Raw genomic sequence first — 12114 nt, 5'->3', positions numbered from 1 at the left:
GGTTGTGTCCCGTCTACTGATGAGCCTGTCAAAGAAATTCTTCATCTCTGGTACCGTGTTTTTTATTTCTGTTATTGCCATGTGATGTTTTCTATCTCCTGAAATTCCCTATCTGTTCATACATGTGGTCTACCTTTTCAATGAGATCTTTTAACATATTAATCATAGTTATTTTAAAGTCCTTGTCTGATAGTTTCAACGTGTGGATATCTCTCAGGCTGCCTTGTCTCTTGACATAAGTGGGTTTTGTTTTTTTGTGGGGAGAGGTCTTGTTTTTCTGTCCTGTGATATTTGATTCAGTGCCAGGCATCGTGTGTAGAGCATTAGAGACTGACGTAAATAATGTTTGAACTTGAAAATGTGTAAGCCCTTCTTCTGTTAGAGGATTGAATCAGTTACGTTCAATTTGGGTTGTGTTGTGGCTGTCATCTCATTGTGCCATAGGCTTCAAGTCACTGTATCAGTAGGCTGCCTTGTGCTTAGAGTGGAGGCTGTGCTCAAAGGGTTCTTCTCGGTGTTCTCCTCTCCCCTCCCTCTCAGCTTTTAGCCACCCCTGCATGCCTGTACCCCCCAACAGGTTTTCTGTCCACACCCTGGCCCCTTCCCCACTGCTCTTGCTTTTTACTTGGGCTACATTCATAGTAAAGGTAGATGCCTTCTATGTTGTCTGATTCAGCCTCAGTCTTAGGCAGGAGCTGTGTGCCTGTGTCTTGGAGGTGAGGTTTTCTTAGTTTTTCTCTCTTAACTAATCAAGGCCCTTCCTCCTTCCTTGTCACTGCCAGTCAGCGCTCGATCTGTGGGTAGTCTCGGAAAAGCTTCTTGTCCCTCCCCCAGCTCTAGCAGACCTCTGCTACAGCATCAAGATAAGAACCTGGGTCTAACATATTTTCCAGGAATGGAAGGTTTTGCTTTTACTCTTCCCTTGGAAGTAATGGATCTTTGCCTATGCTCTCTGAATGAGAGAGTTTCCTGCCCATCCCCAAGGGCTTAAGGCTTTTGCTTAGTTGAAGAGAAGGGTCTGGGGAAAGTGGGTGGTGTATTGTGTTTGTCCCCTATCAACTGCCAGTCACCTCCCTCATGCCGAGGCTACCAAGGGAGACTCTCTCTGGTCTCCTGCTCTGCCCCTAGTCTTTCTTTTGAGCACAAGAGGCCCATGGAGAAACTGGCAAGTGACCAGGAGCTCTCTTACGTCTGGGGTGGGATTGCTGTTCCTGTACCTTCCTGAATGCTAAGCAGAAGCAGCTTGTGGTCATGCTTCATGTCTTCGTCTACTGATTGTTTTGTGTCTGTCATTTCTGAGTCTGTTTCTCCTGACTGAGTTTTCTCCTGGTTGCAAGTCAAATTTCCACACTTCTTTTTTGTCCAGTAATTTTTGATTGGATATTGCAGATTTGTGAATTTATTGTATTGGGTGTTAGGTTTTGTGTTATTCCTTTAAAGAGTGTTGGAATTTTTTGCTGGCATGCAGCTGAGTTACTAACAGATTACTTTGATGCTGTTGAGTTTGATTTTAAACTCTTTTAGGGCGAGTTTAAAGTAACTTTTATTCTGGAACTAATTTAGCCCCACTTCTAAAGCATGGCTCTTTTGAGTTCTTTTCTGAATGTCATGTAGATTCAAGGGCAGTCTCTCTATTCTGGCTAGAGGGAAGTCAGTTGATTCCAGATCCTTTTTGAACTCCAGGATTTGTTCATTTTATAGCTCACTCTCGTGATAGTTCTTTCCTCAAGTTGTTATTCAGCCAAAGTTCAAGGAGATCCTATGCAGATTTCTGGAGCTCCTCTCTCTCTAGCTCCCTCCTCTTATGTACTCTGTCCTGCAAATTCTAGCTGCTTTGGCCTCTCTGGACTCCAGTCTCTGTCTCTTCAACTCACTGAAGTTGCTGAATTCTGTTTCCGGGCCCCTGTCTGAGTTGCAGTTCAGGAGTTAACCTCTAGGCGGAAAGCCTAGGTTATGGTAGGGCTCGTCTTGTTTGTTTCTCTTTTCTCAGGGATCACAGATCTTAGCTGCCTGTTGTCCAGTGTCTGAAAATAATTACTTCCCATATCATGTCCAGTTTTCTAGTTGTTACAGGGGAGGTTAATTGCCACCCAGAAGTTCCCAGATTGCCCTGTAAAAGATGAGTATTGTTATTTATGGACAATTCAATTAAAACTTGATTTTAAATATTCTTGGCTTTAAAAAAAATACCAGTGGAACTCTACTTCATACTATATAGAAAAAATAATTCCAGATGGATTAAGGACTTAATTGACAAAAAATTAAAAGCTCTTAGTAGATAGTATAGGTGAGTAGCTTTTAGATTCTGGGGATAGCAAAAACGTTTCTTTAGACACAGAAAGCATTGGACGTAAAATATTGGTAAATTGGACTCTTCAAATTGAGAACTTTCAAAAAATTAAGATACTTTAAAGTGAGAGAACACATTATACCCTTGCATGAGGTATTCACAATAAACACACGTGAAATGATTATGTCAAGAACACATAAAGAACTACAAATCAATGAGAAAAGCACAAAAACTCAATAGAACAGTGGACAAAACATATGAATAGGTATTTTACAGAAAAGAACACTCATAAGGCCAAGAATATATGAAGAGATGATCAACAGCATTAGTAACTAAGGAAATATAAATCAGAACCACAGTGAGAAGTCTTTTCACACCCATTTTATTGGCATAAATTAAGAGGCTCTTTAATATTACTGAAAGTGTAAATTAATGGAACCCTAGGAGAATCTCTTACATGTGTGCAACGGGGCTTGTATGCATATGTTTGTAGCCGTGTTGTTCGCAATAGCTAAACCCAGAAACAACCCAAATGCTCATCAATGGCAGAACAGATTTTTAGAAAACCAAACAAAGTGTTATATACAACGATAAACCGCAAAAGGTATATAACATTGTGGTGAGACTAAGTGAAAAAACAAGTCCTAAAAGGTCTCATTCTACATGATAACCTTTTTATAAAACTAAAGTACCCTTTAAAAATTAAAATAAAAAATTAAGGATTACACATAAATACAGAAAAACTTTAAAAGGAAAACCAAGGGAATGATGAATATAGTTGAGTATGATAATTTTGGCGATCAGGGAAGCAGGGATGGGATGAAGGAGGCAGAGACTATATGGTTAGAAATAAATTATTGTCAAGGTCTTAGCTTTTAGTTTACTTTTTACAGGATTAAAAATAACTAATCAAATAGTCAAACAAAGAGCTCATCAGAATGAGACTGTATTATGAACCAAGAATTATGATTAATCCAGTTCTGTATACCTAAGGTCCAAATAAAGAAAAAGAAAAGTAATAGAGACCTTTTATGAGTCACATTAGGGAAAACACACATTTACACACGATAAGCCTAAGTTATTTAAGAGCATGTTGTTGCCTTTAATACTTTTTTCTTTCCAAGAAGGAGCCTAAATATTTCAGCGTTTGGGAAGATTCCCTTAGTTTAGGATCTCTGAGATTTCATCCAGAAATCAGCTGAGTGTGACATCTCCTTTTGCTGTTATAGGTAGCCTGTGAATAGCAAATAAAGTGTTTTTTCCAAGGAATTTTCTGCTAAAACCCAGATGAAATGGCAGGGTGGCATTGTGGGTCGTGATATGCAATGAAGATTCGTCTAGATCAATAGCATGAACCAGTTCAGTATCTACTGAACATTTGGAAGCTGAGCTTGGGTGATATTGCCATGGCTGAAATGTCATCATTCTACTTTTTGTCTAATCACTTTTGATTGTATAAGGAGATTCTCTTCTGTGTGTTCAGTAGCACAGTTCCTGTCCTTCCTAGAGGGTTGAGGAAATGAGAACATTCAAGTACTCCGATGCTACATCAAATGAGACATTATCATTGAAAAGCGTTAAGAAATCTGTAGGTGGTGGTTAAGGAACCAACAAAACAAAGATCTCTGACATCTGGGATTTCGGTTTCTGCTACTCACTATGGCCCAGATGTTACTAGAATTGCTTTCCCTGCAGTGGTTTGTGCTCTTTGCCAGAATGTATCAGTTACCATCTTGCATTCATCTCACAGAACTGAGTCATGAGGGTAGAGAGGAATGGCATGGCATGGCATGGCATGTGTTGTCAACATTTACATAATGAGGAATTTAGAACTTATTTCAAAGCTGAATTTTGGAACTTTGACTTGCAAAATACAGAGACATCAGCAAAGAGGATGTCAGGGGGGCTGGCACTTGTCCCCTCAGGCAGCTGGCTTTGCAGTCTGAGACCCCAACTTAAAGTCTTAGGATATGGCCAGTTGGAAAAGAGAATGACCAGTGATCGTTCAATTCAATATACTCTCGTAGAAAGCTAGACTGACTTCACCTAATGCCATGAATGAGCCGACCAATGTGAGGATTTAAATCAAAATGGGAAGGTCCCAGAAGCATTGCTTGCCTGGGCTCGTCTTTAGTTCCTATTTGATTACATTCCCCTTCAAGTCCAGAGAATATATTTTCTGATGGATGTTCTCCTCTGTAATGAGACTGTTATTTCTCATGGACCATGTATACTCATGATTTTTAGGCAGAGGACCTCAGCTGGGGCTTAAGTAAATCAGCCTGTTTTTTTTGTTTTGTTTTTTGTTTTCGCAAATAAGCATGTCCAAACTAAGGAAATGAATACTAATAGATTTTGGTTAATTTTAAGGACAAGAACAAAGCAGTCTCTGTTTTGATCTCTTTTTGTATGTTTCTCATTTGCTAAGTACAGTTAATTTTAAAACGGTTTGGGTCTTGTGGAGGCCATTTCTACTTTTATTAAAGTATTACTGAACTGTCAGGCGTCCTCTTTATATTTCTGTTCCCTTTGACTTCACATTTAAATGGGGGAAGAAGGGGGAAATCCTATTTGATGTTACTATTTTCACCTGATGAAGAAACTGGAAGTCAATTTTTAGGGTTTCTTTTTGCAATTGCCACAAAGCCCTCTTAAGTAGGCTTCTTTCTGTCTTAGGAAATGTTTTACTGGACTTCAGACCACTCAAGTGGTCACCATGGAGGAAACGCAGTCCTAGTTTTCCTGTGCATAATGAAAGACCCACTGTCCTCTGCCTTGGAAAAAGACGTGGGGGTATCTTTGAACCAGCAGTAGATGCTGCCAGCTGGTTTTACCTCCCTACCTCCGTCCTTGTGTGAGGAACTCAGGCTGGTTTATAACACTAATAGCTTGTGCACTTGCTTTTTAAGCTGAGCCATGGTGATGTTACTGAGAAATTTGCAAATTTTAGTTTGAGAAGTAAGTAGACAGGACCAGATTGACAGGATAAGACGTCTTGAAACTTCCTGCCCTTGAGAGAACGTGTGGTCCTGTTGGGGGGAAGACCGGTGCTCTTTTCGTGCTTTCGTACTTCCGAAAGTAGTGCCGGGAATACTTGGTCATATGTGTGATTCATTACAATCAGATACATACTTGAGTCGTAATCACAGGGAGAAAAGTCATTGACCAGGATCTTACGTGCATGTCCCAGGAGGCTGTTTGAGAGGGATTAGAGGCTTCGCTTTTAATGGGGGAGGGATCACAGGAGAGTTGTGGGAGAGACGTTTGGAATGAATAATTAGTTTATTTTTGCATTTAATTCATACTTCCTAAGCCACACAAGCGTGGGGAAGGTTCTTCTTGAGCTTGAAGGAAAGGCTCTGGCCTATACGTTCTCGGTGATTATCTCTTGATGACATGAGTAGGTGACCTATTTTGTACACATGTAAAATTCTGAATGATTTTTGCTAAGCCAGTAAATATGATTTGGAGCTAAAATTCCCTTCTCTGCATTTTTAAATATGTTCTGAGAATACAAAGTAACTTGGATTATTTGATGTTTTTCGATTTCACGTTCTGCCACTTTATAAGGCCACATACTCAAGAGCTGTGTTCATTCATTTTGTCATCATATTTGCTGAGTGCCTACTATGTGCCAGGTCCTGGGCTAGAAGCTTGGTATGCCTCTGTGAACAAAAATGTCTGCCTGTTTCTATATGAGAATTATTAGTCTTTATTATTAGGAGAAGGTCCTTAGAGTACATTTATTCTTCAACTTTTTATTAACTCCATTTTAATGACGGAAGGGAGAGGAACAAAACTTGGGATATCTGATTTCAGGAAAGGAGTTTTTGATAACAAAAATGCCACAATTGCTTACATCATTTTTAGACCTTTTCTTTGGGAGTTTGGGCCACACACAAATATTCGTCACATTGCTTTATAATCAGCCCTAGCTTTTTACATCTCTCTCCAAATTTGCATGCTTGATCATTCACTATATTTACCACATTGGCTTTACATGACTTTTAACTTTCTGAAAATAAAAGCCACCCATAAAAGCTGATAATTGCCTCTGAAGACATTTAAAACAGTATGTTGGAGGTAATTTTAATAGCAAAAATAAGGGGGTAGCCCTCTTCGGTACATGGAATTTCTGACATGCTTATTCAAAGGAGGTCTTATTTTACAGTGACCTTGAACATGCCCTCTGCTCGGTGGGTACAGAATATACCTAGCCAGTATCAACTTGAGCTTGACCTTTGATGCGTCTGTGATTTCATTTGTAGTAAATGGGCTTTACTTTCTCCTTCCTGCTCCCCAGGTATACAATGTTTACATGGCAGGGAGGCAGCTGTGTTCTAAGCGGTACCGGGAGTTTGCCATCCTCCACCAGAACCTGAAGCGAGAGTTTGCCAACTTCACCTTTCCCCGACTCCCGGGGAAGTGGCCGTTCTCTTTATCAGAGCAGCAGTTAGATGCCCGGCGTCGGGGCTTGGAAGAATATCTAGAAAAAGGTAAGCGGGCCAGTAAACGCTACCATTTTGAGTAGACCTAGGCTCTGGGATATGCTGCCGTGCGTGAACTGCAGCGCCAAGTCTCCTGAAACTCAACAGTGAAAGTAAGTCAGGGTTCTGACTGCAGGTGTCGAGCGATCTGAGCTTGTAAGCCAAGACCGAAATGTCCAGTGCAGAGATCAATAGCCTATTTTGTTACTCACTGAGCACATAACTACAACAGAAAAATGCATAGTTAGTTTTTGATGCATTATTTGTAGGGTTATATTATTTGCCAGTAAACACATACAGACTGACTCATCACCATGCCGAAGTGATTTGGGAACTCAGTGGGCAGTTTTTAAAACATTTTTATTAAAATGATTCTCGGTTCCATGGCATAGCCAACTTGAAAACTCCTTATTCCTCTTGTCCATGGATAGGTTTGGTGAGTTGTAGGCAAACTTATTCTGAACAGGTTATAGGTAGAAGCACTGAAACTGACTTGTGACCTCAGGACTTCCAGACAACACAGTAGGAATCTGTGGGTGTGGGTGCCAAAGCATTCGTCTACCTAAGACGTTAGATGTGAATAAGATAGTTCATTCTGTGGTTAGAAAAGAGACCTTACTTCGCTACATTACGGAGTTAACGTGATTTGCTTGCCGTGCAATAGGTGTTCCTTTAAAATACTAATTTAATGGAATAACAGTCTTGCGTGGTATTTAGTAATTCTGTGTCCTTGTGTCCTTGTATAAGAACTAATTGACCTAGTTGAATTTTTTTTAAACTTTGGTAGAGAACCTTATCCCTGAAGAAAAATCATTTCCCCCGAAGAAGTAGTGAAACTTCGTCATCTGTTTTTAGCTTTTTTCTAAGATGGAATGGCCTCCAAACACAGCCCTTGGGAAATGAGAAAGGGCAGAATTTCTTTTTTTTTTAATAAAATGAAGTAAAATCATCAGTGTAATGTACTATCCTCATGAGAATGCCAGGAAATTAACTTTCTTAGACTTAGATGATTAGCTACATACCTGCCTGCTTGCCTTCTTCTTCCCTTCTTTTCTTTTTTGTTGTTGTTTAGAAGCTAAAATCAGTGAGGTGAGAATATGTGTGCAGCTTAATACGTAATGACCTACCCATTTCCCCAAAGTGGCTTTGCATGCTTGTGGTTCTCTCACCGGCCTGTTACGAGGCCAGACAGATATTTTTCCTTTTGTAGTTCAATTTTGTGTTTGGTTTATTTCTAATTGATCTTACGCTCACTCCATTGTCTTTCTTGTTAACAGTTCACACAAGACTACAGTTAGATTGACTGAACTTTTATTTATCTTTTTTGGGGTGACTATACTGAAGATTTTTAGAAAGCTTCATCTTTGTACATCCTATTAGTCCCCTGTTCTAGTTCATATTTGTATGAACGTTTGTTGTGTCCTATGTGAGTGAGGGATGGCACATGTGTGAGGGATGGCATCCTAGCTCAGCCTCGCCTGGTGCTTATGATCTGCCCTTCAGTCTTGATATGTTCTTGACCTTGGGGCCTCACTCCAGATTCTGTCTTTGTTTTCTGCAGTGTGCTCCATACGAGTCATTGGCGAGAGTGATATCATGCAGGAGTTCCTGTCGGAGTCAGACGAGGTAAGTGAGTACCTACTGTGACGGTTCACCCCCTGGCTCCTTGTGGGGGGAATAAATTAGAGATACTGATTATGAAGTGGATTGCCATAAATTCTCCAAATGACTTTTTTGCCTTTGTTTATGTGTCCTACATATCCTTCAAGATCTAGTGCTCGGGCCACCTTCTTTTGAAGCCTTCCCTGTTATGTCATTGGTTTTTCATTCCACCAAGAACTTTTGCAGTCAGCGCCACTTAAGTTTCGCCTTGTCGCTGTCTCATTCTCTATTTGTTTTGGTACATTTAGTCAGATTACCGCTTTATATTTTTCATTTACTACAGTGTGGCTACCTGTAGGTAAGAGCTAAATCTTTTTTTTCCGGCTTTATGAGGTATAATTGACAAACAGGAATTATATATCTTTGAGGTGTACAACTTTATAATTTTGATGTATGTATACATCGCGAAATGGTCACCACAGTCAAACTAAGGAACATACCTATCATCTGATTAACCCTTCTTTTCTTCCTTCCCTCGCTTCCTCCCTCCTCCTCTCCCTCCTTTCCCTCTTTTCGTGGTGAGAACACTGAAAATCCACCCTCTTAGCAAATTTCCAGGTCACCATGCTATGAGATCTCCAGAACAAGAGCTAAATCTTGATCGTATTTTTATTCCCAGTGCCTTAGTGCAGCGTCAAGCACATTGTAGGTGCTTAATAAATATTAATTGAATACAAGAAAGAATATGTAATGCCACTATATTAAATAGTGTGTTATCCACTGATTAGTTTATACATCTATGTCTGATTTTCCCAACTAAGTTCTAAGTTTCTTGCAGACAAGGGCTTATAACAAAGTAATGCTTAAGATGGTTATAAGCAATGAATAGAACTTTTTAAAAAAGTGGTAAATGAAGATGGACTTGTTCCTCAATAGTTGTTCCTCTCTAATAAAAATGACAGGGTCAAAAACTACAAGGTTAGAGGAATGTGTTCATCATCAAAAGCAATAAGAGAAGGACTTCCTTTGAATCAAGGAGGGTAAGAATGATTTACTCTTTGTTAGAAGAAAACTGGGCACCAGGCTCAGATTCCTGAGTTTCACCCGTTTTTCCTTTCAAGGTGTCATGATTATTTCCGGGTCAGAAAGGAGCGTAGGACACTACCTGAGCCAGTCGGGCATACCCAACCACAAAAAACCAGAGAGTATTTGTTGCAGCTGCTTTCAGTTGTCTTCTTTTATCATGTATGAGTTCAGAGTGTTTGAAAGCAAGCCAAAAATCTCATCTGTGTTTGACCTAGACTGTTTCACACAAGTTTTGTTTTAAAATGTGAATCTGTTGGCTTCAACATCGTATTTCTTTCTTCCATGATCATCTTAAAGGTTAACTTCTGCTGTACCCCACAGTCAGCTTTGACTTGTAAATGTATTATCGACTTATAAGGTGTCATTCTACCCCTTTTCATTGGCGCTCACTTTCGCTCTATCACATGTTTAGGTGGTTGTCTAACTAGCATGCTACAAGAAGAACGAAGCTATGCCGGGTCTTAAATTCTTTCTCTGTGTCTTCTTCCCCAGAACTACAATGGTGTCTCTGACGTAGAACTGAGAGTAGCATTACCAGATGGAACGACAGTTACAGTCAGGGTTAAAAAGAACAGTACTACAGACCAAGTATATCAGGTAAAGTAAACTGGGACAAGTAGACTTGACTTTGTGTGGTATAAAAGTGAAGGAAGAGAGACGAAATGAGTTAATGAGTATAAAGTGCTTGGAGTATCTGGCACATAATAAGTTTATTAAATGCTAGCTACTGTGGTTGATGCTGTTATTGTTCCTGTGAAAGTACCTGGTCCTCCTTGAAAGAAAGTACAGTAAACATCCCAGGTTGTGGTGGTTCTGATTAGCTCCCCCCACTTTAATTGTAAAAAACTTCAGAATGTACCTGAAAACAGAATAGTTCTGTGACCCTCTGTGTCCATCCCTCACACTTAATAGTCACCAAGATTTTGCCACATTTGCATTACATGTCCTTTTTCCCCTTTTGTTTAAATATTTTAAAACAAATTTCATGTTATTAGACCTGTATTTCAGTATATATCTCTGAACAATATGGACATTCTTCTTATATAACCACTATCAAACCTAAAAAGCCGTTATATAAACCTATATAAGCCATTATCAAACCTAAAAAATCTGACAGTATTTCTCGTTATTAACTAATAAATTGATTGTCAAAATTTCCCAGTTATCTAAAAGTGATTTTTTATAGTTGGTTGGTTGGTTAAAGTCAGGGTCTAAATAAATAAGGTCCTTATGTCAGATTTGGTTTTTATGGTTTTTATTTTTTTTTAATCTAGTGGGTGACAATTGTTAGTAAAATTACATAGATTTCAGGATGTTTGTTTTAAAATAGGTTAGTCTCTCTTCCCTTTCCCAACTTTTTTTCGTTATTGTTTTATTGCAGAAAGTGGGTCTGTGTCCTGTTGAAATACCCCATATTCTGAATTTACGTGTTTGTTTCTTTTATCTGTTTGTCATTTAATATGTCTTTCTGTGTCCTTATATTTTCTAAAAATGGACGTCTGCTCTACAGACTTGATTAGATTCAAGTTCAGCTTTTTTGATAAAAATACTTCGTAATTGATGTTATAGACTTCATATTGCTTCTCAACAGGAGGTATACAGTATCTGGTTATCCACTTTTAATGATTAATGAGTAGGTTTAGGTGGTAATAACCTGATCTTTCCGTTGTGAACTTCTCCACTGACCTTTTATCAAATGAGTCTATCACCAGTGATCTCACTAAGGGTTGCAAAGTGCTGATTTTCTAATTCTCTCATTTCCTCACATTTACTAACTAGAATTCTTCTGTAAGGAACTCTGTGTATTTCCTGTGCTAGATCTCTAATCAGCCATTTCCCCAAGGAGCCCTGTTTCCTGTCGGTGAGAAATGGTATTCAAAGATTATGTCTGGGTGATGGGTGTTGCTTTTAGGCCTTTTTATTGGTCTTTCATCCTGATTTGATCAATATTTTGAGTGAGACTAGCAGGTCTTTGGACATGAATACTTATTTCTTCTTTGTGGCACACAAAAAATGTATCCCCATACGTTTCCTCATACACTGTATACCATGGTAAAGGTTATGTGCAGGATCTCAAGTATCTCTGAAATTGTCAAGTGTGGTATGTATGATTGTAAGGAAAATTTTATAGCTTGCTGATATTTCGGTTTGTTTTCTTTTTTTTTCTTTCTTTTTCAGTATTTCTCTAGTAAGGCCTACTATTTTTTGTACCTTTCCCCCTCACCCTATAATGGAGACCTTTAGCTACAAGCCATTCTCCAAACCTTGAGAGCATTTCAGTTTCTATCCAGTGCAGTGAAGAATAGTAACTTAGTCATCGTAACAGTAATTCCAGTTCCCACCTCCTATCAGGGGTGAACCTAGGTCTGATATGTGAGCAGAGAGGGGAAGAAAGTATAATCATATTTGGTTTACTAAGACACTAATAATCAATGATTTCATCTTCTTCACTTAACACCTTATATATATATATAGGGATTGAAGAGGAATGCTGGTTCTACTAGTTTGTGTTTTGTTGTTATTTGTATATAATTTCAATTTTTCATTTATTTGCATGTGGTGTCTTTCAATTTCTTTTTATTTGTCATGTTAGGACCTTAGTTCCTGGAGAGAAGGACTGATACATGTTTAAAATGCCTCTCCTGTCCC

At 39.0% G+C, this 12114-nt stretch overlaps 1 protein-coding gene across 2 annotated transcripts in view; it reads left to right on the top strand.

The window, feature by feature from the left end:
- SNX27 (sorting nexin 27) overlaps positions 1-12114 on the top strand; it is a 63621-nt gene that overhangs the window by 28545 nt on the left and 22962 nt on the right. For both annotated transcript variants that reach the window (XM_081025521.1, XM_081025522.1), the window contains exons 3-5: positions 6594-6786; positions 8339-8403; positions 9958-10062. In XM_081025521.1, the coding sequence (XP_080881647.1) occupies positions 6594-6786; positions 8339-8403; positions 9958-10062 (363 nt within the window). The remainder of the gene's footprint in view (positions 1-6593; positions 6787-8338; positions 8404-9957; positions 10063-12114) is intronic.

The sequence above is a fragment of the Rhinolophus hipposideros genome (assembly GCF_964194185.1).
Source record: "Rhinolophus hipposideros genome assembly, chromosome: 19".
NCBI classification, from domain to species: Eukaryota; Metazoa; Chordata; class Mammalia; order Chiroptera; family Rhinolophidae; genus Rhinolophus; species Rhinolophus hipposideros.
Note: the sequence above shows the minus strand (reverse complement) of the source record. Positions and strands in the feature narration are given on the sequence as shown.